Source organism: Trichechus manatus, unplaced genomic scaffold (assembly GCF_000243295.1).
Source record: "Trichechus manatus latirostris isolate Lorelei unplaced genomic scaffold, TriManLat1.0 scaffold00128, whole genome shotgun sequence".
NCBI lineage: Eukaryota > Metazoa > Chordata > Mammalia > Sirenia > Trichechidae > Trichechus > Trichechus manatus.
Window position 1 is genome coordinate 7,812,322 of NW_004444064.1, and position 25,462 is coordinate 7,837,783.

The 25,462-nt window shown below is 46.2% G+C and overlaps 1 protein-coding gene across 1 annotated transcript in view; it reads left to right on the top strand.

Annotated features, from left to right (window-relative positions):
• C2CD2 (C2 calcium dependent domain containing 2) overlaps window positions 1-23,667 on the top strand; it is a 73,956-nt gene extending 50,289 nt beyond the window's left edge. Inside the window, exons 8-14 of the mRNA XM_004384873.1 lie at window positions 326-390; window positions 2,623-2,747; window positions 3,546-3,723; window positions 5,166-5,276; window positions 8,646-8,773; window positions 10,772-11,093; window positions 23,447-23,667. Of these exons, the coding sequence (XP_004384930.1) occupies window positions 326-390; window positions 2,623-2,747; window positions 3,546-3,723; window positions 5,166-5,276; window positions 8,646-8,773; window positions 10,772-11,093; window positions 23,447-23,667 (1,150 nt within the window). The remainder of the gene's footprint in view (window positions 1-325; window positions 391-2,622; window positions 2,748-3,545; window positions 3,724-5,165; window positions 5,277-8,645; window positions 8,774-10,771; window positions 11,094-23,446) is intronic.
• The last annotated feature ends 1,795 nt before the right edge of the window (window positions 23,668-25,462 follow it).

Consider the following 25,462-nt stretch of genomic DNA (forward strand, 5'->3'; position numbering starts at 1 on the left):
CACTGGCCACATTTCAAGTACTTAGTACCATATGTGGGTAGTGGCTACCATATTGGACAGGGCAGATATAGAACATTTCCATCATTGCAGACAGTTCTATTGGACAGCTCTGGAAGGCTATTCACCAAAATATGGACTAGGACTATTTCTGGGTGGTAAGGTTGCAGATAATCTTTACTTTCTTGTTTATATGTCTCCATAATTTCTTAAATATTGATGATGACTTTGTGTTCCTTTCTACAATCAGAAGAAAAATGCTATTTCAAGAAAAAAATGATAGACCTTTGCATTTTTAAGGATTCACAGCTTGTTTTCCTTTCCACAGTGAATTAAATGCCAAATCAAAGGAGTTACAGCTGCAGCTTTCAGAGGATGGGAGATCCTTAGAAGGTGGGTGCTGAGCAGGGGATGGAAGCTCCGTAGCCTGGGAAAGTCTTCCAGCCATGTGGATTTGGCCTTGGGGAGGTGGGGAGGACAGAGGACCTGGCTGCACAGGCGGCCCCTTCCCTAAACCGCTCCGGGTTCTCACAAGGAAATATTGGGTCCAAAGTCAATGTCAGTTATTAGCAAAGTCATACATTGTGGGAAGGAGTATATTCAGCTGGCTTTTCCTTGCTAAATAAGCCACAGTGGCTAAAACTAGACACGTTTTAGATACAAGAAAGCAACGATTAGAGGTGAGACCATTAAGTGGATGTGGATTTTGTTGTTACCGTTGAGTTGATTCTGACCCCATGTGTGCAGAGTAGAACTGCTCCATAGGATTTTTATTTTATTTTTTCCCATACAAAAATTTATACATACATTGTTATGTGACCCTAATTGCTCTCCCTATACTGTGACAGCACACTTCTCCTTTCCACTCCTGACTCCCCATGTCCATTCAACCAGCTCCTGACCCTCTCTGCCGTCCCATCTCACCACCAGACAGAAGCTGCCCCTTTGGTCTCTTGTATCTACTTGAGCTAAGAGGCACACTTCTCACGAGTATCACTTTATGTCCCACAGTCCAGTCCAATCCCTGTCTGAAGAGTTGGCCTCGGATATTGTTTTAGTTCTGGGCTGATGGAGAATCCGGGAGCCATGCTTTCCGGGGTCCATAGGATTTTCAAGGCTGAGACCTTTTGGAAGCAGAGCCCCAGCCTGTCTTCCAAGGCGCCTCTGGGTGGGTTCAAACCACTAACCTTTCAGCTCGTAGTAGAGTGCTTAACTGGTTGTGCCACCCAGGGCTCATTAAACACCCTCATACCTGTCAGAATGGGGAGAGGGGTTCTTGCTTGGCTTATCCAGCTCTGAAATCAAACCTTTTGTTACCTCGTAAAGTTAGGAAAAAACAATTCAAGACTGTAGTGATTAGCAAGAATTTTGAGGCCATTTCCTTGACTCTGTGACTCAGGGATACACATGAGATAAGCAGCCACATTCCAGGGGGCTGGGAGGGAAGAGTGCAGGGTGGGGTCACTGTTTGTGTGGAGAGAAGCTGTTCCTGGCCACATTCCGGTGGCTCCAGCAGGAATGCATTCCAGTCCAGCCTCATGGGACCTACGAAGGTTCAACTGTACAAAAATAAGAATAATTTCGAACTTACAAAGAGTCATACAAAGAACAACCTTATAACCTTTACTCAGATGCACCTATTTTTAATATTTTGCCCCATTTTCTTTATCATTTCTACTTCTCTCTCTTTGTCCACGAGTGCGCACGCATGCATGTGCGTGCACACACACGCGCACACACACACACACACAAAGTATTTTTTTGGAACCACTTGAGGGTAAGCTGCATACATCATAGGAGTCTCCTGGACGGTGCAAACAGTTAAGCGGTCGGCTGCTAACCAAAAGGTTGAAGGTTCAAGTACACCCAGAGGCACCTCGGAAGAAAGGCCTGGCGATTTACTTCAGAAAAATCAGCCACTGAAAACCCCATGGAACACATCTGCTCTGACATACATGAGGTCGCCATGAGTCGACTCAATGGCAACGGTTTGTTTTGATTTTGCATACATCATGGCCCTTCACCTCTAAATTCTTTAGCGCATACTTCCTAAAAATGGGGATATCCTCTTCCATGTCCACGGTACAGAGCCCTGGTGGCACAGTGGTTAAGAGCTCAGCTGCTAACCAAAAGGTCAGCAGTTAGAATCCACCAGCCACTCCCTGGAAACCCTACGTACAGGGCAGTTCTACTGTGTCCTACGGGGTCGCTATGAGTTGGAATCGACTTGACAGCAATGCGGTTTTGGTCCACAGTACAGTAATCAACTTCTTGAATTTGCACTGACACTATTCTTTTATCCAGTCTACTGCCATACTCCAGTTTTTGTCAGATGACCCTATTGTGTCCTTTATAGCAATTATTTTCCACTCCAGCATAGGATAGGGTATGGGCTATAATTCTCACCTCTCTTTAGCCTTCTTTGGTCTAGGACATCCCAAAGCTTTTTTTTTTCTTTTGTGATACTGATATTTTTTAAATATTCTGAAACGTAACCATTTTCAAGCTAATGGGGCATACATCAGGAGCTAAATTCCAGCTGTCACAGCTCACCATGGCCCTTTTCCCTCGTGGAACCTCATGGAAACATCAGTGGTGCACCTTGCTTGTCTTCTGTCTCTTCAGGTCTGTTTGCAATGACAACGATTCCTTTGGATTTATTCAAGAAGCAACCTTCTGGGCCACAGAGCTTTACGCTGACCAGCGGGTCCACCATGGGCAGCCCAGTATTGGGCTCGGTCACCGCGGAGGTACGGAATGCATCGCCTACAGCAGCTGAGGTTCAGCCTGGTCACTTCAGATAAGGAGCATCTTCATTTATATCTGTCAGAGTCATGTTCTTGCTTCTCTGTGACATTTCCAAGAAGAAAAGCCATTCCATGGTACCCATTTCTAGACTTGAATGGCGCAGGTCCCCTCCACCCTAGTATGCCTGTTCCCATCATTATGTGCTGAGGGGCTTTGGCTGAGCTTGGGTGGCATCCTTCTCTGTCAATGCTAGGAAAATCCAGGCTAAGTGGAAATAGAAAGTAACGCTGTCTTAGTTCCCTAGTGCTGCCATACACAGATATCACAAGTGGGTGGCTTTAAAAAACAGAAATGTATTTTCTCAAAGTTCAGGAGGCTGGAGAAGTTGGAATTCAGGGCGTGGCTCTAGGGGGAGGTCCTTCCTGGCCTATTTTAGCTTCTAGCTGCCTATGCCTCTGTCACGGTAGACAGATAGTGTCTGTCTCTTCCCACCTACCCCATGTGTGGCCCCGTGGCTGATCTGCTCTTTGTAGAACTCAGAAGTGATTAGGTGTAGAACCTACCCTAGTTGAGTATAATCTAATTAACATAACAAAGAAAACTTTATTACTTCCAAACAGGATTACATCCACAGGTATAGGGGTTAGGATTCCAATACATATTTTGCGGGGGGACACAGTACAGTCCATAACAGACATTAAGTGAAGAAATTGGGGGCCGCTTCAAAGGAAGTCAGGGTTCCAATGGCTGGGATTAGCCTTCACACTCACTACAGAATAAGTAACCAGACTTCTCTGCAGTTTTCTTATGTAGAACCCAATGAATTGAAGCCCTGGCCAACCCCTCCCCCTGTTTCCGCTGCGAAGATACAGAAAGACCGCACAGTGATGCCCTGTGGGACTGTGGTCACCACGGTGACCGCCTTGAAAGCCAGGAAGCCTCGCTTCGACGTGGGGAGGGCATCCCCGTTGAGCCCTGGTGAGACGGTTGGGAGCTTTTCTGTAAACACCTTGCCCTATGCACTGCAGAGCACTGTAGGGGGCAGTGCTGAGTGTTATTAAGAAAATCTCATGGCCAAGGAAGACTGGTAATTGGCAAGAATTTTGTTTCCTTTTTTTTTTGTTTTTTTGGACGATTATGTTTCTATTTTGTCAAATAAATACCTGGTCAGCCGAAGCAAGGTACAACCTTGTAGTATATTCTGGAGCTAAAACCTAGAGGGGGCAGCAGTGGTTCAGTGGTAGAATTCTCGCCTTTTGTGCAGGAGACCTGGGTTCAATTCCTGGCCAGTGCACTTCAAGTGCAGCCACCACACGTCTGTCAGTGAAGGCTTATGTCTTGCTATGATGCTGAACAGGTTTCAGCGGAGCTTCCAGACTAAGATGGATGAGGAATCTACTTCCAGACTAAGATGGATGAGGAATCTACTTCCAGACTAAGATGGACTGGTGATCTACTTCTGAAAATCAGCCAGTGAACACCTGATGGATCACAATGGTCCAACAGGCAACTGATCATGAAGATGCCATAAAACCGGGCAGCGTTTCATTCCGCTCTGCGTGGGGTCACCATGAATCGGGGACGACTTGGCAGAAGCTAACAATAACAACAACAAAACCTAGATATTATAAGTAGCTACACTTCCGTATAACTCAAACTAAGTTAAATGAAGTACCCCTTTATATTTATGTGGGACAACATGCACTGTCTTAAGAAATTAGATGTCCATGGTCAGGGTAAAACCAACCCAAACCCATTGCCATCGAGTTGATTCTGTCTCATAGTGACCCTATAGGACAGAGTAGAACTGCCCTATAGAGTTTCCAAGGAGCGCCCGGTGGCTTTGAACTGCCTACCTTTTGGTTAGCAGCCATAGCTCTTAACCACTATGCCACCAGGATTTCCATGGTCAGGGTAGAGTTGCTTATATTAAAAATTATTTACTGGAAGTACTGACATCAGTCAGTTTAGATCAGCTGAGTTAATTGTACATGTCACTGTAACCATCGCTGTGGAGACAATTTCTGTGTAAGTGTAGGGTTTGTTATTATTATTGTTTTATTTATATTATGTCTTGTATCAAGTTTTGTGCCAAAGTATTATTTTCCCAGAATAGATCACTTAGCATAATTCTCGAATGCAAAATAGAAAACGAAATTCTGGTTTAATTAAAATGTTTCTGAAATTTGATGTAGACTTGGGCTCCTAACACCAGTTTTGACCCAAATAATGATACTACTACTAATATGACTAATAATAATAAAAGAATAAGAGGGATTGTTAAAGAAGTCTGAAGGTCGGCCATTGCCTTTACCTCTGGATGAACTAGCAGTGAAATGAGAGGTAGTTTCACTTTCCTGTAACTGTCGATTCAGATAACTTCTGGGGTGCCATTTGTAACTGGAGACTTTCCTCTGCAGAGTCCTCTGTGAAAACACCTGTGAAAGTGAAGGTGATTGAAAAGGACATCTCGGTCCAAGCCATCTGCCACGGCGCCCCCGTCAGTAAAACCTTCTCTTCTTCAGACACAGGTAACCAAGAGTACGCTCACATTGTTCACCAGCTTAGCATCTTTTCAGCTGTTCTGACAAGTCTTTCTCATCTGATAAGCATGAATACTGCCTTTCTGGGATTTGTGAAGTGGTTTTTTTTTTTTTTTTTTTTTTTTTTTTTGAGTAATAAGAGAAGAACTAGAAGTCGAAAAATTGATTGAAGGCTTCGGTAGCGTTAGCATCCCCACTTAAGTTCTCGGGCGTGCTTTAACGAAGTGAATACAAGAATCCAACTATAGGACATTCTGGAAAAAGCAAAACTATGGAGTCAGTAAAAAGATAAGTGGTTGCCAGGGGCTCAGGGTAGATAGGAGGGTTGAATAGGAGCACACGGCATTTTCAGGCCGGTGAAATTATTCTGCAGGACACTGTAATGGTGGACACGTGACATTATGCATTTGTTAAAACCCATAGGCCTGGACAACCCAAAGAGTGAATCCTAGTTATGTTAATATTATAAAATCAGTGAGACTCATGGAACATAATCATAAAAACTTTATTTTTTGTCTTGTTTGTCCCTCATTGTCCCTTTAAACCTGTCTAATAGGAATGGTTTTTCCTTCGCCCTCTGGACACAAGCTTCACGTTTTTATGGTCACATTCAGATACAAACATCTTTAGAGAGATGTCTTCCTGTCTCTTTAAATCACAAGCTCAGTCTAAGTCTAATCATTAAGCCTCCTCCCTCCTCTGCCTCTGGCCCATTGCAGGGAGAACCTGCAGTCAGGGAAGGGGCAGTAGGCAGCTTCTTTCATACTCCCCTCTCCCTGTACACTCAGTGCTGCTTCTGACCTTGCCCAGGTCGAGGATGGGGCAAGGAGGGGCAGTCGGTGGGGTAGAAAGCTAGAATGTTCTTCTTTATTTTATTGTGCTTTAGATGCCGGTCTACAGAGCAAATGAGTTTCTCATTAGACAATTAATACATATATTGCTTTGTTACATTGGTTGCCAACCCCGGGACATGTCAACACGAAAGTTCTCATTGGATGGATACTGCCTCTTGACCTGGTGGAAGTTTAAAACAGACTCTTTCCTTTTGTAGGGGTTTTCATGGTTCTTTGGATACTTCCCTGTTGGTCCCCCCAGCTGCAACTTCACAGACACAGGCAGTGATCCTGTGGCCATTCCTAATGCCCCTTCCTCAGCTCCTGCCGCTGGAAGTACGCCCACCAGCTTGTACTGTGGAGTGGTCCTTTCACCTGGGCAGGATCCCTGCTAAAAGACCCCAGGCTTAAGCCTATGAAAAGATGTTCAACATCACATGTCAGTAGGGAATTGCAAATTAAAACAAAATGATACCACTACACCCTATTAGAATGGCTGAAATCCAAAACACTGACAATACCAAGTGTTAGCGAGGATGTGGAGCAACAGGAACTCTCCTTGCAGATGGGACTGTAATATGGTGCAGCCACTTTGGAAAATAGTTTGGAAGTTTCTTACAAAGCTAAACATAGTCTTACCATACGCTCCTAGGTATTTACCCAAATAAATTGAAAATGTATGTCTACCCCAAAACCTGCATACGAATGTTTATAGCAGCTTTATTCATAATCGCCAAAAACTGGAAGCAACCAAGATGTCCTTCGGCAGGTGAATGGATAAACAAACTGTGGTCCATCCATACAATGGAGTATGACTCGTGATGAAGAGAAATGAGCTATCAAGGTGCAAAACGACATGAGGGAACCTTAAATGTATATTGCTACGTGAAAGAAGCCAGTTTCAAAAGGCTGCGTACTGTATGATCCCGACTGTATGACATTCTGGAGAAAGCAAAATATAGAGACAGTGAAGAGATCAGGGGTCCTCAGGGGTCCAGGGAAAGCAGGAGGGATGAACAGGTGGAGGAGAATAGGGCATTTTTTAGGGCAATGAAACGATTTTGTATACGGTAATGATGGACACATGACATCTTGATTTGTCAAAACCCTCAGGACTGTTCATCACAAATAGTGAACCCTAAAGCAAACTATGGACTTAATAATAACGTATCAAGATTGATGGATCAGTGGTAATAAATATATCACATGAATACAACATGTTAATAATAGGATTAACTGTACAGAGGGGGAAAGGAAACATATGCCCACTCTCTATGTACTTTCTGAGCAATTTTTATGTAAACCTAAAACTGCTCTAAAAAATATGAAGTGTATTAAAATTTAACAAAAAGATGCTGGGCTGGCACTCCTGCTGTGGGTTCCTCATCTGGCCGGGGGGCCGTGGATTTGGCCCTCGGAGTCACCCTCCACTGTGCAGCCAGGGGCCGTGGCAGCTTCTTCAGCCAACCTGGCACCTTGCCCAGGTGCTCTGAGGATGCAGGGAGGTCCTAGGTGAGGCCGGAGGAGGTGGTAACCCTCATGCCTTGCAGCTCGGAGGCAGTGGGTGGTACAGCACAGCTTTTTCCAAGGGGATGCTCCCCAAAGCCTTTCTCTTGACCCTTCTCTCTTCTCACTGTGGGTCTTTGGCCAAGCATTTCTCGGTCACTGGTTCTCTCCCACGCCCTCTGGAAATATGGCCTCTGCTGTCCTCAGGATATGGCCAAAAAACGGGATAGGAAAGTTCCTTTTAACAGCCTGCTACTGTAATAGCTTTGTTATTATAACTTTATTTTGGGCAATAAAGTAGAGTTATAAGCATTGGCTCTAAGTCACACACCAGGCTGGGCATCTTGGCTCGGCCACCTTCCTAGGTTTTGGGGGGTGAAATAATATGCATGGAACTCTTTGACTAGGACCCAGTACATAGTAAGCATTCAATAGATGTTGGCCAGTGGGTGCTATTAACCATGAGACGGAGCTGCTTTTGTTAACTGACTCTTCATACCCCCAATTACTATTCTGTACGTTTAATCACCTTTGAGAGGGAAAGAGAGTAACTGCATTGCCTTTCAAAGTTCAGAAAGTTACAGAGGTTTTTGGTTTTGTTTTCTTGGTTTTGTTGTTTTTCATTAGTTACATTGAGGTATAATCTACATGCAACAAAATGCGTGGATCTTAAGTGTATACTTCAGTGAGTATCACGTAATCACATAGGAAATCAAGCTATAGGTCAAGGGTCAGCAAACTATGGGCTTGTGGGTAAATCCAGCCCATCGCCTGTTTTTGTAAATAAAGTTTTATTGGTACCCAGCCGTATCCATTTGCTGCTTTCATGCTACGAAGGCCGAGTTGCGTAGTTGTGACAGAGACCCGATGGCCTGCAGTGCCGAAACTATGTACTCTCTGCCCTTTTGCAGAAAATGCTTTCCCGACACCTACGCCAGACCCTTTCCATCACCCCGGAAGCTCCCACAGAAGTTTTTAATTTTTGCTAACGAACTCAACACTGTCTTCCCTCTGACAGAATTGTTGGTGTTGAACAGTTTGGATCCGGTGGCAGAAGTCGCCATCCGACAGCTCAGCGAATCTTCAAAACTGAAACTCAAGTCACCGCGGAAGAAAAGCACCCTCATCATCTCGGGAATCTCTAAGGTACAGTTGAGGCAGCTCGGAGAGGCGTTTGCGTCTGAGACTGGCCTGTGCCCTTCCCCCTTTGTAGACATTAGCCCAAGTACTTGATCACAGTCCAGAACGTTCCATCTACAAATATCAAATGACGTTTCTCGTCCAGCAAACGGATGATTTATGGTATCGTGTTGACGTAGTTTGTCCTGTTTATGAAGGATACTTGAAAGGTTCTGGCTGGTGAAGCTTTGGTTGTTGAGAGGTTGATGAGTCATTGCAAGAAAAATGATTGAAACAAACTGATGATGTCAGACTCCTCAAGGTACAGAACCTCCGCCCTGATTGCGCCCGATTATGGGAAACTTTCGCTCTCCACATTACATATTTCCAAAGCATTTCACTTTTTGTTTTCGCAATGAATGTTTAGTACTTTTGTAATCAGAGAGAAACAAAGATTGCTTTAAATCCACATTCCTTCCCCTCTCCTGCTCTGTGACGTCCGTGATGGGGGTGTGTGAGGCCCAGCCAGGTGGTGGACAGACACCCCTCTGGGCAAGCTGCTAAGCCAGAGGCCCTCACTCTTTTTTGACATTTCAGAATGAACAAGTGCAGGGTGAGAAGTGCAGGGATGGGTGGGAGATTTTGATTTGGAATGGGAGAGGGTGAGAAGGAAGAAGAATTTTGAACATGAAGGTGGGTTGGATACTTGAAGACTGCCTTTGGCCAACTGAGCTTGGCTTTCTATGTGCACTGCCACTGGTGGCCAGCCGGGGGCCGATGGCCTATGGGAACGCCCCAGCCCATTGGTTGGGTTTTCTTTAGGCCTAGATGGATGAGAAGAAGCCCTTGTGGCGCAATGTTTAAGTGCTCAGCAGCTAACCGAAAGATGGGTGGTTTGAACCCACCAGCCACTCCGTGGGAGAAAAGATCTGGTGATCTGCTCCCATAAAGATTACAGCCTAAGAAAACCCAATGGGACAGTTCCACTCTGTCCTGTAGGGTTGCTACGAGTCGGAATTGACTCAACTGCGCACAACAAGATGGATGAAGGAGTCCCTGGGTGGTGTAGATGGTTAATGCACTTGACTGCTAATCAAAAGGTTGGAGGTTGCAGTCCATCCAGAGGCACCTCAGAAGAAAGGCCTGGTGATCTACTTCTGAAAAAATCACCCCTTGAAAATCCTATGGCGCACAGTTCTACTCTGACACACATGGGGTCACCATGAGTTGGAGTTGACTCACTGGTCAACTGGTTGGATGGGTGAGAGAAATAAGGACATGGCCCACGATCATTTTACCTATACTTTCACTGAGGTTTTTATTTAATTTCATTAGGAACTCGTGGATCTTCACATTTAATGTGGTCAATCCATTGCAGTTATTCTTTTAATTGATGCTCAAATGGTCCCATCTGGAGTCAGTGGGAACTTCTTCGAGATGGCACTTAAGTCAGAAAAGCGCAACCGTCAGAGGTCACTAAGCAAACTCACCTGCGTAATCCCCGCCCACGCACCCCCCAGCAGATCAAGAGTAGCATGACCTGCTCCCAAGAAGCCCCTCCTGCCCCCTTTTAGTTACTCTCCCATCCTCCGAGGAACCACCATCCAACTGCCTATGTCAGTTCCCCAGCTGCCGTCAAGTCATCTCCAACTCATGGAGACCTCAGTATGTCAGAGTAGAACTGGGCTCCATGGGATTTTCAGTAGCTGATTTTTCAGAAGTAGATTGCCAGGCCTTCCTTCTGAGGTGCCTCTGGGTAGACTGGAACCTCCAGCCTTTCAGTTAGCAGCTGGGCGCGTTAACCATTTACGTCATCCAGGGACTTCTTCACTGCATTAGCTCCCCCGATACGGAGCCAGGGGCCAGGTGTGCCTTCTGATATTTTGAAATCACAGTCAAAATACAAAAGAAGGTTTGAACGGTGCTTTGCCAATGCTTTCACTCTGTCTTCTCCCACATGTCTGCTGGTGTCTTCGCTCAAGCTGCCTTTCTCTTGGCCTCTGACGATGCGTTTTGCCCGGACAGACCTCCTTATCTCAGGACAACGAGGCCGCCCTGATGCTGGACTATGCAGCCTCTATGGACAGTGGGCGTCAAGAGGAGTCCTTGTCCCATCTGGGGGCCACCGTCACCTCCGCTTCCACCCCCGCCCCACTTGAGAAAGATCCACCTGTCCAAGCCTCGCCTGCCCTTGAACCCCAGGAGAATGAACTCGAGTCCTGGGACTTGGAGAAGGAGTCTGAGGCCACCGGGTGGGACTGCCACAGCTCGCTGGACCCAGATGGGGATGAGCTGTCGGAGAGCTCCCTGAGCGTCTCGGAGCCAGGCGCTGCCAAGAAGCACAAAGGTACCCCTCCCTCCATCCCACTGCTGTGCGCACTTGGCGGCTTTGCCCTCACACTTGTTTCCACGCTAGATTTTAGCTCTTCTCATCGTTATTTTTCCTTTTGTCCTCTAGAAACTCTATTGCACCCTCACCCCTCTCCCAAAAAACACCCTGTGCTGAGTGTTGGAGCCCATTTAGAGCCTTGGGGTTTAGACTTGTCAGCTCATGGGGGGTGGGCATATTCAGAATCGTTCCTGAGTATGACAGCCTGGTCCTCTCTCTGCTTTTGGGGAACTTGTGTTCCTGCCTGATGTTGGTAGGTGCCCTTGAGTTGATTTTGACTAATAGCAACCCCATGTGACAGAGTAGAACTGCAACATGGGGTTTTCTAGGCTGTAATCTTTATGGGAGCAGATCAGCAGGTCTTTCTCCCACAGAGCCACTGGGTGGGTTCGAATTGCTAACCTTTCAGTTAGCAGCCGAGCTCTTACCCACTGCACCACCAGGTGTTCCTGCTGAGAGGTGCCCTTTCCTCTGAGTGCCCATTCCCACCCAGGAGTAGAGCTATGGAGAACTCCTATAGAGGAGTCCCTGGGTGGTGAAAACGGTGAACACACTTGGCCGCTAACCAAAAGGCTGCAGGTTTGAGTTCACCCAGAAGCACCTCCGAAGAAAGGCTTGGCGATCTGCTTCCCAAAAATCAACCATCAAAAACCCTGTGGAGCACAGTTTGACTCTGACACAACATGGGGTCGCTGTGAATTGGAGTCACAGTGACAGTTGGTTAACTGGGTTCATCATATACAACGAGCAAGGCGGAGAAGGACTGGGCTTCCCTCGGCTGCAGTGGTCGCCACCTCTATCATTGGTGCCTCTCAGGACTCCCCCTTCCAATAAAGACAAAGCAAAACCCTACTACTTGATCCTAAGAGGATCTACAGAGAGGTAAGCTAGCTACTCCCTAGCATAACTGATTGATGACCTTGAGGTCTATTCCTCATGAGGACATCATTTCATTAGAATATTCGCTTGTTTCCCATTACACTCAGCCAGTGCTTCAGAATTGTAAATTGCTCAAACGTGAGCAGCTTTACCCCCCTAGTGCCTCAGACGTAACATTCGCTTAAGTATATTTGCCGAGGGAAGACAGTCTAGTGGTTGGGATCTGTTCTAGATTTGAGACTTGGCTGCAGAGCCCTGGTGGTACAGTGGTTAAGGGCTCAGCTGCTAACCAAAAGGTCGGTAGTTTGAATCCACCAGGCGCTCCTTGGAAACCCTATGGGGCAGTTCTGCTCTGTCCTATAGAGTCGCTATGAGTCGGAATCGACAGCTTCCTCATCTGTAATATGCCCACCGCCCCATCAGCACCACAAGCCCAGAAGTCATAAAGAAAGAGCAGGGCAAGGAAGGCAGGGGCCGAAACTCAGTGTTAACCCCTCACTCTGCCTCCTACTTGGGGCCCCAAGGCACCCCTGCCTTCAACAGGAAATTACTCCCTGAGAATTTACACACCATGGGGTCTCAAGCACTGAAAGTAGGGGGTCTCAGGCACCCCAAGTTAGGGACGCATACCCTACAACAGGGTTCTCAGGCACAGCTGACACTTGGGGCTGGACATTCTCTGTGGTAGGGGGCTGTCCTGTGTACTGTAAGATGCTGAGCAGCATCTCTGGCCTCTCTACTCACTCCATGCCAGTTGTACCCCCTCACCCCCTAATGTGTAAATTCTTAGGGAGTAATTTTCTTCTGGAAGGCAGGGGTGCTCTGGGGCCCCAAGTAGGAGGCACTAGGAGGTCTCTGGCACACAAGTTAGGGGGTCTCAGGCACCCTAGTTAGGTGGGTCTCAGGCACCCTGAGTTAGGGTGGTCTCAGGTACCCCAAACTAGGGGATCTCGGGTACCACAGTTTAGGGGGTCACAGGCACCAAGAGTTAGGGCGCCCTGGTTAGACTTGTTCTACTGCTTCTCTTCTTTGTGCTTCTCATCCACCTGCGTGGTGTGTCCCCCAGGGGACATCTGGCAATGTTATCACAGTCGGGGTGAGGGTGCTATTTGCATGGAGCGAGTAGAGGCCAGAGATGCTGCTCAGCATCCTCCAGTGTACAGGACAGCCCCCATCACAGAGAACCATCCAGCCCCAAGTCTCAGCTGTGCTGAGCTGAGAACCCTGCTGTAGGGCGTGTGTCTGCCCTCACCCCCTCCCTGTTTTGGTTTAACGTCTCTCAACCACCATACATCACTGCTTTCTCCCATCCTCATCCCCTCGCCAAAGTTAGAAGAGGGGCCATTCCAGGTGGTGGTTTCCAGACCACGTGACGAAGAACGAAGGCTTGTGCCTCTGTTTGCCCACCCCCTAGCGTGTGGGGGGTGGCGGCCTTTGTCCCAGGGATCCGAGTCTGGGTGACTGCAGTGGCTTGGGAAGCTGTGGCCTGGCCCACCGACCCCTATGGCAGTCTCATCTGCTTCTGTGAGTAAGACGTGGGCCCAGAGTGCATGAACTGTGGCCTGGATGCTGGCTGCAGGGGCCGCACACCTGTCTCCGTGGAGGACCAGAGAAGCCTAAGGGAGAGGTGGAGCTGAGGAAGGCAGGTGAGCGCTGGGCAAGGTAGAAACACACTTCCTCCCCTCCTCTCACCTGATGGTCTGTTTCCTCTTCTCTGTGCAGAATCTCAGCCTTCCCACCCGCCCTCCTCCCGTCCTTCCCAAACGCCAGACCTGGCCTACCCCAAGTCCATTCAAAGCCCAGTGCTCACTTCTTCAGTCCCTTCCTCCTCCCTGCCTCCTTTTCCTTCCAGAGAGCTCTTTCCCTTGGGGTTTCCTTGCTGCTTGTGGCTGTTCTGTACCTTTGCCTTCACTGGCCAGGTGGGAGAGTCCCTGGGTAGGGCAAATGGTTTATGCTCCACTATTAATCAAAAGGGTGACAGTTCAAACTCACCCAGCAGAGCTGCAGAAGAAAGGCCTGGCAATCTGGTTTTGTAAAGATACAGCCCCCCCCAAAAAAAGACCCTATGGAGCTCAGTTCTACTCTGTAACGCATGGGGTCACCATGAGTCAGAATTGGCTCAATGGCAGTGGGTTTGGTTTGGGGGTATTTTGGGCCAGGTGGGTAAAGACCACCTCAAAAACTGTATCTTGGGCCAACTGGTGTCAGGCAGGTGTGCCCGGGACCACCTGCGACATGAGCTTCCAGTTCCCTGTCCCTTCCAGAGCCCGGCGCTGGGGAATGCTGCATTTTATTCTCACCAGTCCTGATGCACAGACGCGAGATCTTTTAAGATCTTTTAAAAGGACCTATCTGGCAGCATTTTAAAATTGCGTTGTCATTCCAGTGCTTTCTGAGCTGTGCGTGCTCAGCAGGGGAAGCTGACAGAATCCGAGACAATTGTGTGTCACAGGCATCAAACAGTTTTCATTTTCCAACCAAAAACTTTTGGAAACTGGTGCTCGAAGTGGCAGCTTGGTGGAGGTTTCCCTCACTTTTAATTTTAAGCTAATGCACATTTTTTGGGTGCAAGAGCTCCTGTATATATTTATCTTCTGTAAGAACGAAGAATTTGTTCTCGATTCCCAAAAGCACTTGTATGTTTAAAATTCTCCAGAAAGTATGCCGGTTATCAGCGCACATGTCTTAGGAACACAGCCAATACTCCAAATTTATTCCCAAAATTCAGGGGTATTTTCAGCTTCAAAAAGTATCGATGGAGGTTTTGGAAAAAAAAAAAATTAGAAAACATTGCCAGATGTCCTGCGCAGTAACTTCGTGTGTATAGATAATGTGAATGGTTTAAGCTCTTACTGTTTTTCATTCTTATTTCACCTTTGCACACTTTTCTTTTTACCTCTTATTTTCTGATTCCATCTCGCACTCATTCCCTTTAACTTAAGAGGATCGCTATGCCAACCAGAATTAATTGCCTGCACAGTAAGTTATTTTTGTCTTATACGTATGTTCTTTTTAAGTAATTTTTTAAAAAAAATTTTCGTCTAAGTCTGCACAGCCAGAGATACACCATGGCAATAATTTCTACGTGGATAATGCAGTGCCGTGGATTACATTCTTCAATGCTTACCATTCTCACTATCCTTTTCCAAATTATTCCACCACCATTATCATAAACTCGCTGCCCCCTAAGCTTCCCATCTAACCTTTCGAGTTGCCGTTGTCAATTTGATCTCACCTAGATAATTCCTTAAAAGAGCCTAATGCTCAAAGCAGACGTACTTTATTAAGATACACTATTTTTTGATTCAAAGAAGACATCAGGGGCTAGTTTTGGTTTTAGGTTTAAAGTTTAAAGATTATCTCAGGGAAATATATATATATATATATTTTTTAAATTGTACTTTAAGTGAAAGTTTACAATTCAAGTTAGTCTGTCATATAAAAATTTATGCATACATGGTTATGTGACCTTAATTGCTCTCCTGTACTGTGACAGCACACTCCTCCTTTCCACCCTTGATTCCCCATGTCCATTCAACCACTCCTGACCCTCTCTGCCTTCCCATCTCACATCTGGACAGGAGCTGCCCATTTAGTCTCATGTATCTACTTGAGCTAAGAAGCACACTCTTCACAAGTATCATTTTATGTCCCATAGACCAGTCTACTCTTTGTCGGAAGAGTTGGCCTTGGGAATGGTGTTAGTTCTGGGTTGACAGAGAGTCTGGGGGCCATGGTTTCTGAGGTTCCTCCAGTTTCAGTCAGACCATTAAGTCTGGTCTTTTTACTAGAATTTGAGTTCTGCACCCCACTTTTCTCCTGCTGCATCAGGGACTCTCTGTTGTGTTCCCTGTCAGGGCAGTCATTGGTGGTAGCCAGGCACCATCTAGTTCTTCTGGTCTCAGGCTGATGGAGTCTCTAGTTTATGTGGCCCTTTCTGTCTCTTGGGCTAATACTTGCCTTGTGTCTTTGGTGTTCTTCATTCTCCTTTACTCCAGGTGGGTTGGGACCAATTGATGCATCTTAGGTGGCCGCTCACTAGCTTTTAAGACCCCAGACGTCAGGGCAATATATTTTTAAATAAAATGTAGCCTTACTATGAGAGAAGCATGTTATAACAGAGAGGGACATTGACCACCCCTCTCTCTGCCTTTTTTTCCTGCCCCTTTCCAGCTCTACCTTCCCAGGTCGCTAGCTTTCCGATTTTCATCCTTACAAATTCTCTCCCCCGGGTTAACATAGCCCCATCATCTCGAAGCCCAGGTGAGAGCACGTACTTTGTTACCTAATATGACAACACAGCCTCCCTGTGAAATACATACAAAAAGAGACTGGCTTCCTGACTGTCCTGTAGCTCTAAAAATACTCAATCTGATAAATGGATGGGCGTTCAAATTGAAATCGAAGGCCATTCTTTGACCAGCAAAGTCCAGTTTTTAAGGTTGCTTTTTAGCATCGTTTTCTTATGTACCGGGTTTTAAGATGCCTCCTTCAATGAAGTATTTATATCTGTCAGAATCTGCAGACGAGCAGGGATACATTTGGAAATGTTTGCCACATTAAAGCTATAATCTAGAATAATTATTTTTGGATTCCTTCATAGATTTGTTTATACTTTAGCCTTTTGGTTATTTTATTTTATTTTTCACACTGTGCTCAAACCAGGGAATGATCCCACCTCCTCCCATTTAAAATCCTTGGTTATCTGCCTAAAATTTCACCCAAGCACACTCCAGATATTCTTTTAAGGAAACTTTAAGGTTGCAGGGGGGGCTCAGTCTTGCTCTGAACCTTTTGTTGTAGACGGCGGCCTGGAATAAGGTGGTCGGTTGTTGTCAGTTGCCACGGAGTCGATTCCGACTCACGGTGACCCCATGTGTACAGAGTAGAACTGCTCCATAGGGTTCTCAAGGCTGTGACCTCTCAGAAGCTGATCTCCAGGCCTGCCTTCCGAGGCGCCTCTAGGTGGGCTCGAACTGCCGACCTTTCGGCGAGTATTCAAGCACTTCATTGTTTACGCCACCCAGGGACCCTGAAATAAGGTAGTCAGGGTTTCTGCAATCCAGTTAGTGACAATTACTCTTGCCTTGTAGATGTTAACTTCCCATCATCCTTACAGGGTAGCGGCTTCTGTGGGGGGTTCAAAGTCAAGTGCGACATAACAAAATACTCGTAATCACTGGTGGAGTTGGGCAGATGAGTAAAATCTACACAGTGTTACTTCCCAGCAGACAAAAAATTGTGCTTGTGTGTGTGCCCCTGCCACGGAGCTGTCTGTCTGCCATACACAGAGCAAACACGTGGCCTTTTGTTCCAGCATTACTTACGCCCAAGGTAACTGGGATACAGTGGCCAGGTTTCCAGCAACTTCACAATTTTTATTTCGAAATGAAAAATGAATAGCATCTGTTTATGTGAGTAATGGGGGGCATTGGTGGTTCAGTGGTAGAATTTTGCCTTCTGTGTGGAAGACCCAGGTTCGATTCCCAGCCAATGCACCTCATGCGCAGCTACCATCCGTCAGTGGAGGCTTGCGTGTTGCTATGATGCTGAACAGGTTTCAGCGGAGCTTCCAGACTAAGCTAGACTAGGAAAAAAGGCCTGGAGATCTACTTCCAGAAATCAGCCAATGAAAATCCTATGGATTACAACTGATCCACACTTAATCATGGGGATGGTGCGGGACTGTGCAGCATTTCCTTCTGTTGCACATGGGATCACCGTGAGTTGGGGCCAACTCGATGGTAGCTAACAATATAGAGTTATTCTTCATGCTGGTGAGGGAAACTGCTAGCCCTGGCAATGGATTTGCACCCCTAGAGTGTCCTGTCCTACCCATGCCACCAGTGTGCCTCTGTGGAGGTTTAAATTGTTCCAGAAATCTCCAGCAGAGGGCTTGGCTCTGTGTCCCTCTGAGAAGGTCTCAGGAGGCTCTTTCCACTGACCACAGATGCAGCCTTTCCAGACACCTGGTTGACTACTTCTCGGGGGCAGGACACTCATGGGGTTGCTATGCATCAGAATCAACTCGACAGCATTAAAGAACATTTTTTAAAAAAGAAAGTCTCTCCAGTGCTGTGCATGGAGGCAGGCCTAGGCGGGCTGGAGAAGGGGCCTGTCACTAAAACCAGGCCGTCTTTAGACTGTGGGACAAACCTCGGTCAGTAGTAGACTTGAAAGCAACTGTATTACGCACATCTTCCTCTTCTCCCGATTTTATACAGGGCTGGAAATCCTTGAAGTTGTATCTTAATATGGTAAGGATTTTTATTTTAGGCATTTAGAATGAAATTTAAATTAACTATGTTAAAGCAATTGCTCCAAAATGTGCAGATTCTCTGTTTGAAGTATTTCGGCTATAGCCAGCCTTTGCCTGTCTCCTGCTGCTTCCCTTTTAACCTGTTGCTGTCAAGTCAGTTCTGACTCATGGTGACCCCTGAGTGCAGAGTAGAGCTGTGCTCCGTAGGGTTTTCAGTGGCTGATGTTTCAGAAGTCGGTGGCCAGCCCTTTCTTCCAAGGCACCTTTGGGTGGGTTCGAACCTCCTGCTTTTCTGTTAGCAGCCAAGTGTGTCATTGTTTGCACTACCTGGGGTCTCCTGACCTGACCTAGGCGAGTGGTTCTCAAATGCTAATGTCCAGGCCTCTCCCCAGACCAATGAAATCAGATTCTTCAGGGGTGGAGCCTGGGCATCTGCAGATTTAAAGAGACGCTGGGTGATTGCACAGAGTTTCAGGGCTGAGAATATGACTCTACTGCCCATCCCGCCCCTAATTCTTTGAGGGGGCGTCCCAGGGCTCTAAAGATACAACAGAAAATCACAGCAGATGTGGGGACCATGGTCTCGGGGAACATCTAGCTCAATTGGCATAACACAGTGTATAAAGAAAATGTTCTACTTTCTACCTTGGTGAGTAGTGTCTGGGGTCTTAAAAGCCTGTGAGCGGCCATCTAAGATACTCCATTGGTCTCACCACTTCGGGAGCAAGGGAGAATGAAGAGAACAGGATACAAGGAAAAGATGAGTCCAAAGGACTAATGGACCACAGCTACCAAGGCCTCCACCAGACTGAGTCCAGTACAGCTCGATGGTGCCCGGCTACCACCACTGACTGCTCTGACCGGGATCACAACAGAGGGTCCTGGACAGAGCTGGAGAAAAATGTAGAACAAAATTCTAACTCACAAAAACAGACCAGACTTACTCGTCTGATAGAGACTGGAGAAACCCCAAGAGCATAGCCCCCGGACACCCTTTTAGCTCAGTAATGAAGTCACTCCTGAGGTTCACCATTCAGCCAAAGATTAGACAGGCCCATAAAACAAAACGAGACTAATGGGGCACACCAGCCCAGGGGCAAGGACGAGAAGGCAGGAGGGGACAGGAAAGCTGGTAATACGGAACCCAAGGTCGAGAAGGGAGAGCGTTGACATGTCATGGGGTTGTTAACCATTGTCATAAAACAATATGTGTACTAACTGTTTAATGAGAAACTATTTGTTCTGTAAACCTGCATCTAAATTACAGTATAAAAAAAAAATTAAAAAACAGGCTGTTCATACAGAAAAAATAAAAACAGGGAAAAAAAGTCACAGCAGGGGTTTCTCAACTCTATCTTAAGTCAAATACAAATTCATGATACTGGGCTGCAATGTCTTCCCCTCTCCATCCCCCTCACACGTTGGATGCTGGCTCCAGCCCCTGACAGAATTTCAGGGCACAGGTGCACATGCAATGGCTTGTGGAGACTGACCTTCCTGGAGGTCACCTCTTACTCCCAGGTGTCCTAAGTCCTAGACCTCCAGTTGACTACATACAGGGGGGTAGGTTGGTTTGCCCCCCTCCCCTGGCTTCCATCCCCCAGGAGAGATCAGGGTGGGGAGTGGTATTAGAGCGATCCGGGTTAATCTAATAGATCCGCTAGACCTCCCTTCTTCTCCGCCACTCTGAACGTGAGCATCCCAACATTCATATACCCTGTGGGGACTCCAAGGCTAACCTAAAGCAGAACTTGAGCTAGGTGTCCGAAGACCAGAAACACCTCCTGGGACCCCCCAAACCTGAGGTAACCTGGCCAGGCTCATAGCCACCACAGATGGGAGCCCCCCTTGTCCGCTGTCACTGTGCACAGTGGCCTTTTCCTCAGCGGATGACGTTTGATGTTGTGGGGTAATTAACCACAGGGCACCTGCAGCTGCTCCATCTGCTAAACTTGAAAGTCAAGTCCTGGAGGCGGTGGTTGCACCAGTCATCCTAACGTAACTGGGGATTTTCCATTTTACGGAGAGTTGAATTGCTCAAGGAACTGAGATTTTACGTCCAACAGATTAGCACGGAAGGCCTATTTACCAGCTACCATCGAGTCGATTCTGACTCACAAGACCCCATGTGTGTCAGAGTAGAACCGTGCTCCGTAGGGTTTGCTGCTGCTGCTGCTGCTTTTTTTTATTGTTGTGCTTTAAGTGAAAGTTTACAATTCAAATCAGTCTCTCATTCAAAAATTTATACACGTTGTGTGACCCTAGTTGCTCTCCCTATTCTGTGACGGCACACGCCTCCTTTCTATCCCGGATTTCCCGTGTCATTCAACCAGCCCCTGACCCTCTCTGCCATCCCATCTCACCTCCGGACAGGAGCTCCTCATTTAGTCTCATGTATCTACTTGAGCTAAGAAGCACACTCTTCATGAGTATCATTTTATGTCCCATAGTCCAGTCTAATATTTGTCTGAAGAGTTGGCCTTGGGAATGATTTTAGTTTTGGGCTAACAGAGAGTCTGGGGGCCATGTCTTCTAGGGTCCCTCCAGTCTCAATCAAACCATTAAGTCTGGTCTTTTTACTAGAATTTGAGTTCTGCACCCTAATTTTCTCCTGCTCCGTCAGGGACTTTCTGTTCTGTTCCCTGTCAGGGTGGTCTTTGGTGGTCGCCAGGCACCATCTAGTTCTTCTGGTCTCAGGCTGATGAAGTCTCTGGTTTATGTGGCCCATTCTGTCTCTTGAGCACTCCATAGGGTTTTCAGTGGCTGATCTTTTGGAAGTAGATCACCAGGACTTTCTCCAAGGCGCCTCTGGGTGGATTCGAACCTCCAACCATTTGCACCACCCAGGGACTCCTGTACAAGAGTAAACTCATTTACACATGTATGCTTACCCTTCCTTTTCATCCCCTCCCCAGAAATCCTTACAGCCCCAGCACCGGGCCCCAAACTTTAGATAACCATTCAAAATGTCCTAATGATTCTGCATAATAGGTTATTTGATTATAACCCAAGAGAACGAAAAAACCAAACCCGTTGCCATTGAGTCGATGCCAACTCATAGTGACCCTACAGGACAGAGTAGAACTGCCCCACAGGGTTTCGATGGAGCAGCTGGTGGATTTGAACTGCCGACCTTTTGGTTAGCAGCCGCGCTCTTAACTGCTGTGCCTCCAGGGCTCCAACTAAAGAGAAAGTGAAAACTTTTTTCTGGGTGCTTTGACCAGATTGAATTTTGCGCATTCCTCGGAACTCTTCACTTCTCCTTTCTACTGCCTAACCTGCGTGGAATAAATAGGATGAGGAAGCCCATTCTCAAGGTCAGGTCTAATAAATGGATTCTTATGGTAACCGGTGCATGCTGCTTTTTCCTGTGATGAGTGTTGATTACACAAAGATTCATAGACAGCTCTGGGTTCGGCTTCTCTCACGGCTCAGATGCCACGGTCGCTGGCATCAAAGAGCCAATTCATATTCTTTATCCTCTGCATTGAAGGAGGAAAGCTTGGAGGACTATATGTGTGTCATGGCTGCTAAAATATTTGTTGGATATGTCTACCATAAGAAGGAATAAGTTACCAAATTAATTATAAAACTCCTGTTCACCTGATCAGACCTATTTTCTTGCAAAGTCATTAACACTTTCATGCAAGGGGTAGTGAATTTCACAGGCTAGCTTGAACTATTTACGCCCTCACCTTGGCTGGGCCTCCCTTAACAGGATGTTAAATCAGGATCTACAATCAACTTGTAAAAGAGTAAGCTGGTTAGTGGACCTTTGGAATTCAAGGGTTCAGCGCTGGGCTTCTAACCAAAAGGTTGGAGGTCTGAGTCCACCCAGAGGTGCCTCAGAAGAAAGGCCTGGCAATCTTTCAAAAAATCAGCCACCAATAACCCTACAGAGCACAGTTCTACTCTGTGCTGTCGCCATGAGCTGGAATCAGCTTGACGGCAACTGGCTTGGCTGGTTCTCCGGCCGCTGTGTTAGTTTGCACTTGATCTTTCCGGAATTGTTGCTGTTGAAATTATTGTTGCTGCTGCTTTTTTTCCTATTTCCTATTCCACTATGTGACATCACATACTCACATACAGATAGATTGAACCATATGATATTGAGGTTTTGTAGGTCAAAACTGATCAAATAACAGCAATTTCCTATGATTCAGCCTAACATAAATGCAACAAGATCTGGAGTTACAAAAAATATTATTCCTCCCAAACCAAATAATAACCCTCTTAAAAAAGTGAATACCATTGTCCTCAGGGCAGCTTAATTTGGTTTTACTAACACGACCAGCTCTGCTGTTTACCTGCTTCCTACTGAAGGGAAGTGGGTGGTGCAGAGGGCGCCCAGCCTGGTTAGACTGGGAAGTTGGTGGTATCAGTACCTGCTGTGGGAATGGATACTGTCTTAGTCATCTAGTGCTGCTCTAACAGAAATACCGCAAGTGGATGGCTTTACCAGGGAGAAGTTTATTCTTTCACAGTCTAGCAGGTTACAAGTCCAAATTCAGGGCATCAGCTCCAGGGGAATGCTTTCTCTCTCTGTCGGCTCTGGAGGAAGGTCCTTGTCATTAGTCTTCCCTTGGTCTGGGAGCTTCTCAGCACAGGAACCTCAGGTCCAAAGGACACGCTCTGCTCCTGGCACTGCTTTCTTGGTAGTATGAGATCCCCATGTGTCTCTGCTCGCTTCTCTCTTTTGTATCTCAAAAAAGATTGGCTTAAGACGCTAATCTTGTAGACCTCATCAGTATAACTGCTGCTAATCCATCTTATTAGATCATAGTGATAGAGTTTACAACACATAAGGAAATCACATCAGATTACAAAATGGTACACAAGCGTACGATACTGGGAATCATGACCCAGCCAAGTTGGCAGATATTTTGGGGGGACACAATTCAATCCATGACAGATACCAATGTAGTCATATAGTCAAGTCTTACTACTTCTCCTTTCATAATCTTCTCACTTCTGGAGTGCTCTAGTTCTTTGAACTGGCTCCGTTCCTGTGGTTTTGCCAGTGTGAATAGTGATAGCACACTCAAATAAGACACTGGAAGTGACCAGGCTTTTTATTAGAGTTGTTCAAGCTTCCTTTATGAAGTTGGCCTAGTCATTCCAGCGTTGCTTCCACTGCCCACCTGACCAGCCCTCTGTGCCTTTCCTCTTCCAGGCGGAATTTTAAGGAAGGGCGCAAAGCTGTTCTTCCGCCGGCGGCATCAGCAGAAAGACCCGGGCATGAGCCAGTCCCACAATGACCTGATGTTTCTGCAGCAGCCGGAGGGGGCCAAGAGGAAGGGGATGACCCTCAGCAGGATCCTGAACAAGAAGCTGCTGTCCAGACACAGAAGCAAGAGCACCATGAACGGCGCCCACGTGGACCCCCGTGTGTAGGGCTCACGGTCGGCAGCCTTCTTCCCATGAACCCGTATTAACACACCAGGACAAAGCATATGTGCCAGTGAGCGGTCAGGTGGCCCTGCTTTGTCTGGCTCAGTGTTTTCCAACAACTTGGTCTTTTAAAGGGGGAAAAAAAATTATATACATATAATTTTTATGTAAAGTCTCCAGCCAGGAGGCTTCCCCCAGAGAGAACTGACAAAACCTCATTTGCCACCAGATGCCAGATAAGACCCAACAGCCCCATAGCTCAGGCTGTGCGCCAGTCTAAGCACTGAGGTTAAATATTAGGAGGAGATTGACATCGTGAACTACGTGTTGTGCTCCCCTGGACTGTGGGGGTGACAGGTTTGGGGGACTCAACTTTACCCAGTCTACACGCTAACAAGTGGTATTTGGGGTCCACAGCGGGAACTCATTACAAACAGGAGGTACCCCTCTTCTGTGCTGTCACTGTAAGCAGAATGGATGGGTCATCTCTGGTTACTGGCTGCTCAGGGTAAAAAGTGCAGCTGGCCCTGATACAGGGTGGTGGGACGTGGGCAGAAGTATCAGTAAATAAGAGAAATTCTAATAGGAATGGAAATACTATGATAAATGTAGGAAGACACTTGCCTTTGATATTAGCCATATAACTTGAAAAATTATGCCACTATGAAATATATCCTATGCATATTATGCTGAACACTTTTTCCAAGTTTACTTTGAGCCTACTTGCAAATGGAAGATATATATAAATTCTTATTATGTGATTTTTTATATTTTTCTCTATCGTGTCAAGAGCTCTAATACCAACAGAGCTGTGAACACATGGATTTTTTCTTCTCTGGCATACTTGCTAAGCAAGAGTGCCAGCGAACCTGTCAGAATGAAGTTAGGGGCAATAACCAACAGCTTTAACTACACATACATGGTTTTTCTTTAGCCCAAGGTCGACTTGTCAAACATCGCCAAAACAAGTAGACAAAACAAGTACTTTTAGGGTCAAAAAGGAAATTGTTTTGTGTCTCTGGTGTTTTGAAGTTTTATAACAAAGGAGCCACACTTCATCCAGTTCCTTCTGTGACTCTTCAGAATTCCACTTGGAACAGTGCTCGACGCATTTTGGGGCACCTTTGTTTGCTGTCCAGTGGGAAAAACATGATAAGCTGGGCACATACTTTTAATATTCCAATGCATCTTTCAAATCCTTTCCTTCTTAGTACACAACTTTCTACTTAGGCTGGTTCCTAGAGTTCACATGAGTCCATTTATGTAGCATGGATCACTTCCCACGGTCGTGTTTGTTAAAGAGCAACTATCATCGGGGTGAAATGTTTTGACAGTTTAATTAGATCCACTTTCCTCCAAGAAGATTTAAAAGGCTGTTAGGAAAAAACTTTTGTCACGGATGTGAGGTCAAGTGAGTGCGATGTTAGTTGGTTGTTAATCATTAAACACATTTCAGGGGCAGTCAAGCTATTGATGAGCAAAAACCGTTGTAAAAAAACAGAATTAACAGAATTTTTTTTCTTTTCTTTCTTGTGAGAGAGATCAGAAAACTAAGAAATGAAGTTTAAAATGCACACTTAACAATTCGTAGGTGCTCTGGGAATTATCAGTGACTTTAAAAGGACTTTTTCACCATACTTTGTTTTCAAGGATTATATCCCAGTTTTGATCATTGTAAATTAGCGCCTGGAGTTCCGAAAGATATTAATCCCAAGTTAGTCTCTGGAGGTTAGTAATAACCACTAGCCTGTTTAGAACGGGTGGTCACTTTAATGTTTGATTTTACTTGAAGTATTAG